We start from the raw sequence: 5,703 nt of genomic DNA on the forward strand, positions 1-5,703 counted from the left end.
CAGGTCTTGGTGACCACACAGTTTCTCTGCTGGCTTTCCAGGCTCTCATCCCTCCCAGCATCAAACACCTCGCCGCTGGGTTCCCATCAGTACCCTCGCTTCTGAACCTGCAGCGACGCTCTGCTGCCTTGGTGGGCAAGCCCAAAGCCCCCGCTGTTTCAACACCCTGCCCGGCCAATCTAATCTCCCGCTGCACCGCAGGCTGTCATCTCCAGCACGCGTCTTGTATGTTCCAAGCTCTGTGTTTTCCTAATCCCTTCCCCCCCACCACAGCTCCCAGATCTGGGCCTACTCGTCCTTAAGGCCCAGGCTGACTCCCATGAAACTTTTCCATGAAACCTGTCCTGACATCTCGAGCCCACAGCTGGCTCCCCATGGCCGCATCTCTGGTGACAATTGGGAGTTAATAGCACCCTCGCTGCTGTTGCTTTGTCTCTAATTGTTGTCTGTGTTTTAGTTTATGCTTAATAAACATTTTGTTGAATTGCTGATTGGGGGAAACAGTGATAAGGCCATTACAAGAATCTGAAGGGGGTCTAACTGTAAGCATGGATGTGTATGTGCACATGTGTGTGTGTGCATAGGTGTGCATGTGTTATCAGACCCAAAGCTCTCTTCCACCTCCTTGGGAAACATTTTCTAGTCACCTCTGTCAGTACCAGAGCAGTGGATGCTCTGTGCCTGCTCTGACCTCTGATGTCTGGCGTGTGACCCAGTCAGTACCTGCCTTCTGAACTCGGCATAAAGAGGTGACACTGTGCCCCCACGCAGTCTAACACCTGCTGAACCTACTTGCGTTTGCACAGCTGAGAACTCAGTCCCAGCGCTGTGGCTCGCCAGCACCAGCAGTGTGCAGGGAGATGGGAGAGAATTGGCAGGAGGAGGCCAGTGGATGCTCACAGACAGGTCCTTGCCCGATGCAAAGTGGTATCAGGATGCAAAGTGGTATCAGAATGCAAAGTACTCTTCACCACAGAGCAACACATTCTGCGTTACAAAGTACAGAACTGACTGGCTTCTGTTTGGACGGTAGAAGCTCTGTGAGTGTGGATTCTGAGTCCGACTTCCATCTTCAATCCCTAGTACAGAGTCAGCGCTTGATAAGTAGTTAAGGAGTGAGGGTATGTATATGCACGCTGGGGGAGACTTCAGAGGGGCAGAATTCAGCTTCCTACAGAGCTGCTGACATCTTTGGTGCCCATGGAACTTACCGGACAATCTCATACAGTGATAAACTCCCTGGTTCCAGTGTCCAAGCAGGAAAAGGAGAGCTGCCATCAATGATGCTATATGCAGAGAACCTAAGCACTAAGCGGAAGCTAGACCCATAGCAATAATATGCTGTTATTCTCGTGACCAATACTGATGAGTTAGCATTTATTGAGTACTGACTAGTATACCTGCCATGAGAAGTTCTATCTTATTTATTTGACTCTCAAAGGCATTTCTACTTCTGGTAGGACCTATCTGGTTCATCACTAAACACTGGCTGAGTGCCCACCCTGTGCGAGACACAGGAGGGTTAGGGAAAGGAGGTCAAGACGGCGGGAAGAGAGGCAAAATCACTCTGCTAAGAACTCTCTACTGGAGAAGGAAATGGCAACCCACTCCAGTATTCTTGCCTGGACAATCCCAGGGACAGATGAGCCTGGTGGGCTGCCGTCTAGGGGGTCACACAGAGTCGGACACGACTGGAGTGACTTAGCAGCAGCAAAAACTGTCAGTCCCAGAAGGGAGACAGCAGTGGAAACACAGATTAGAATTCAAGGCAGAAAAAGAGTAAGAGAGAGAGCGGTAGATGAAAAGTTTTGGGAACCAGCACAGAGGAGGGAGTGATTATTTCTCAAGAGGTGAGGAAATAATAGAAGGTTTCATGGAGGAGATGGTATTTGATGTGAGCTTTTAAAATCTATAGCATTTCCATAGGCAGAGAATGAAGAAGGGCCATTCTACCCTGACAGAGCTGCAGAAGCAAAGGTTAGGAGCTCTGGAAATCAGTGGCATGTTAGAAATCAGTGTCTTCTATGATGTGGCTGGAGCATCAGCTGGGTGGACAGGGGCACACGGGGTGGGGTGCGGGGTAGTATCGTGACAGATCCTGTAATGCCTGCCATGACGGGATGAGGCGTTTGTATTTTATTCTGTAGGGAATGGATATTTTTGAGGTGATCATTCTACCAAAAATTAAAGTTGGAGAGAGAATAATAGCAGCTCACACTTACCGACAACCTACCAAGTGCCAGTCATCATTCTCAGCCTTCTGTCTTGCTCCACTCAACTAACGCGTGAGACAAGTTCAGTGATCATCCCATTGACCAGATGAGAAAACTGAGGCACAGAGAGGTTAAGCCACTTGTCCAAGGTCACACACCCAGTTAATAGACAACCCAGGCATCCAACCTAGAAGCCTTCTCCAGAGCCTCTTTTAACTATCCCAATGGACTACTTCACCCAGGGACCAATTAGAATCTAGGTTATTACAACAGTACCCAAGAGAGAAGGGGGACCGGAATTAAGGTTGTGGAGATGAAAATAGATGTCCCCTTTTACATAAGAAAGGGGGGCAGGGGATATATATATTCTTTTGTTTGTATCTGCATGAAACGCTGGAGAGACACAGGAGAAACTGGTAAAAGCGACCACTTGTAGAGGGCAGGTAGGGGCAAGGGGTGGGTGTGGAGTGCACGGGGTGAGACGCCTTTCTGTATGGCTTTCAATAGAATCCTGATTGCTGACCCATAGGAATGTGGTGTTTATTCAAAAAACCCAAGTGATAAAAACTGCAAAGGCACAATTTAAGAGCCTAGAGTTTCCGGAAGGAGGGGAATGGTCTCCTTGGGGGCCAACAGGTTAGGACTGAAAAGAGGATGGCAGACTTAGGGATCGGAATGCTTTACTTCTAAAAACAGGGGACCTACCACCAATACCGGGTGAAGCCGTCCAGCACTGTGTCCCCCTGCGGGACACCCAAGTGCTTCTCCTCCCGTTCTGTAAGACCCAGGGGGCTCTACTGTCTCTACCTTCAGCCAATATAGGTGTCCTATTGCTCAGGAAGGTATCTGAGACAACATATACCAGCTACGGAGTGGTTAAGAGGGAGACTGAGACAAGCAGTCTCTGATTTTCTGTTACCACCGCATTCAGGCCGATGGCAATCTTTGTCATTTTGTTTTGCCTTTGATTCCTCCCCTCTCTGCATCACACATGTCAACGCAAACACAATCACACACACAGCATAAAAGGGGCCCTGAGCAAAAGGATTTTTTCTGGATCTGTTCAGAGGGAAGGAAAGGCAGAGGAAACGAAGGAGACATGCAAGCCTCTCTAGCTCCTTTTCCTCCCCTTTAAGACTGCTTGGTTACCGTCCTGGGAAAGAAAATCTCTGCATTCCTCCCCTTTAATTCGGTGTATTGTTGAAGAGCTGGAGCCGGCTAAGCCTCCCAGACCTGTAGGAGCTGGAGTAGGAGGACCACGAGGACCATTCTCTTGGAGTCCCTGGGTAAGATGAACCTGCTTCTTTATTTGGTCCGGGGAGCCTTCTTCGCTTAGCCGGAGGCTGCTGGCACCAAGAGAGTGGGTTTCAACAGCCACTCTTGGAAACAACTTGGGTGTTTATTTCAGCCCCAGGTCCTGTCTTGCCTACTCTGGAGGTGTCAGAAGGAAGTTGTAGCTGCCTGGGAAGATAAGTCTGAATGGAGGTCTGGGAGGGAATCTCTGGTGAGGGGGCAGACATCTGGCCATAACTTCAGGGCTGGTTTGAGTGGGAACCTTCTGCCCTTCTGGGCAGAGAAAGGGGAGCAAAATATTCGTATGTGCCTCGCCTGCCATGCCCGCCTGCGTTCCAGGGGCAGCCCTGTCGGCTCTGTGCCTGGAGGGGCCGTCCGTGTGCAGGGTGTCAGGACCGCCAGCATCCTCACCTCCCTCCCTCCTGCTCTGCCTGCATCTCTTAACCTCTGACCCATCTGTCAAATGCCCTGTTCTGGTCCTCCCTACCTGTTCGGTTGTTGTGAGGATTAGGAGAGCGGGGGCGGGGAGGTGGGGAAAGGAGGTTAGTAAACAGCCTGTGGCTCCACAGACCCAAGGAAGGCAGACCAGCCTCAGTCCCTCCTGGCCAGTCCCGGCTGCGTTAGGATGCAGAACCCAGCGGAGGCACCGCTGTCAGTCACGCGGCTCCTCCCTCGCCTTCCCCGGGGGCGCCTCTGTCTCCCCTTCCGTCTTTCAACTTCCCTAGTTCAGTTCTCAAGTCAGGATGGTCACAGGAGGTCTGGACTCACCACCACCACCCCCATCCGCACTGGGGCCCCTTCTCTCCACGTAACTTTGACGCACGAACATTAACCCTGAAGCTCCCGGAGGCAGTTGTCGGGGCTCTCTCACCGCTGCCCTGGCGGCACTGCATGGCTGGCCAGCTGCTTGTTCTGGAATCAGATCAACCGATGAAGAGGAAAATCTCTGAGAAGGGTCATGGGAGTCAAGAGGGTTCCCTCTTGGGTAAGGAGACCATCTTTCTCATATCAGAGGCTGGAGACAGTCCGACCCCGGGCAGTCCTACTTGGCTGAAGCTTTATCTAGGACCAAAGACAAGACCCCACAGGCCATAGCACAAAGTGCTTAGTAATACCTGATATGGGGACCACACTTGACAGTGAGTAATGTGCTTTTAATTAATCATCTTTAAGACAAGCCCATAGGGTTGGTGGGGCGAATCGCATTTCCTCTGAGGCTCCACCAGGCAAAGCTGGATATGGTCGTATCCATTTGATGACAGCGGCATTTGCACCCAGATCTTCTGATATAATCAGAGACCTTTCCGTGATACTACACTACAGACAGCTGTGGTGTGGGTGTGAGTGTTTGTATGTGTATTAAGAGCACTCTTTAGAAAGAGAGGGCAAAACTTTGGGAAAGAAGCTCAAGGTTAGAGTGAGAAAAGGTTTGAGCTGGAGCCAGGAGTCACTTAGGCATTAGATAGATGTCCAGCCTCGGCGTGAATTTGAGAAAGCTGAGAGATCCAGGCTTCCCAGATAACGGGAGCCAGCTACATGTTCCAGGGGCAATCAGTCTGGTGGTGGGATTATAGGAGAGCACCCTGAGGATGAGGTTGGAGGTAAGTGAAATTCGGACAACCACCTCCAGGAAAGAGGCAACAGGTTCCATGTGGGGAGGGGTGGGGGTTGGACAGGGAGACTGCTGTGGGGGTCTGAAGGGCTGGGGCTTGTGCCCTGCTCTGTCCCTTCCTGTGTTAGATTTAGGTCATTTTTCTTAATATCTCCACCTGTCAGTACCTCCACTACAAAACAGGGTTAACGATCCCTACCTTGAGAGACATTAAACAAGATAATGCAGGTAAAGCGCCCAGCACAGGCATCACCCACCCAGGGATTCAGTCTGCAGCAGCGAAAACCTGAGGGTCTGGGTGCAATTCCTGGCGGTGGCGACTGAGATGAATCCCCCTCTAGGAGGACAGTGCCTCCCTGACTCCCTGTCCCCCATTCACACACAGACACGCGGCCAGAAATAAATAAGCCTTGGGGCCCAGCCGCAGCCTGCCAGAGGCAGCAGAGTGAATGAGCTGCAGCATGAATGAGGGAGGGCGGCTGTCTGCAAACAGGCTTTGAGCTCTACAAACGAGTGGTCAAGGGCGAGGGGGCTGGGGCTGGGCAGCCGCCTGCGTGAAAGCGAGCTAGCGATGGGGTTGGGGGG

The 5,703-nt window shown here is 51.5% G+C and overlaps 1 protein-coding gene across 2 annotated transcripts in view; it reads left to right on the top strand.

The window, feature by feature from the left end:
- Positions 1 to 3,426: 3,426 nt before the first annotated feature.
- The window catches only part of CAMK1G (calcium/calmodulin-dependent protein kinase IG), a 30,929-nt gene continuing 28,652 nt past the window's right edge, over positions 3,427 to 5,703 (top strand). Inside the window, exon 1 of one of the 2 annotated variants that reach the window (XM_010836861.1) lies at positions 3,427 to 3,499. Coding sequence is in view for 1 of the 2 variants with exons in the window: in XM_010836860.1 (XP_010835162.1) it covers positions 4,398 to 4,491 (94 nt within the window). In the remaining variant the exon portion in view is untranslated. Of the gene's footprint in view, positions 3,500 to 4,253; positions 4,492 to 5,703 lie in introns of those variants that run through there. The other variant, XM_010836860.1, reaches the window with a different exon arrangement.

The sequence above is a fragment of the Bison bison genome, unplaced genomic scaffold (genome assembly GCF_000754665.1).
Source record: "Bison bison bison isolate TAMUID 2011002044 unplaced genomic scaffold, Bison_UMD1.0 scf7180017864067, whole genome shotgun sequence".
Taxonomy (NCBI): Eukaryota; Metazoa; Chordata; class Mammalia; order Artiodactyla; family Bovidae; genus Bison; species Bison bison.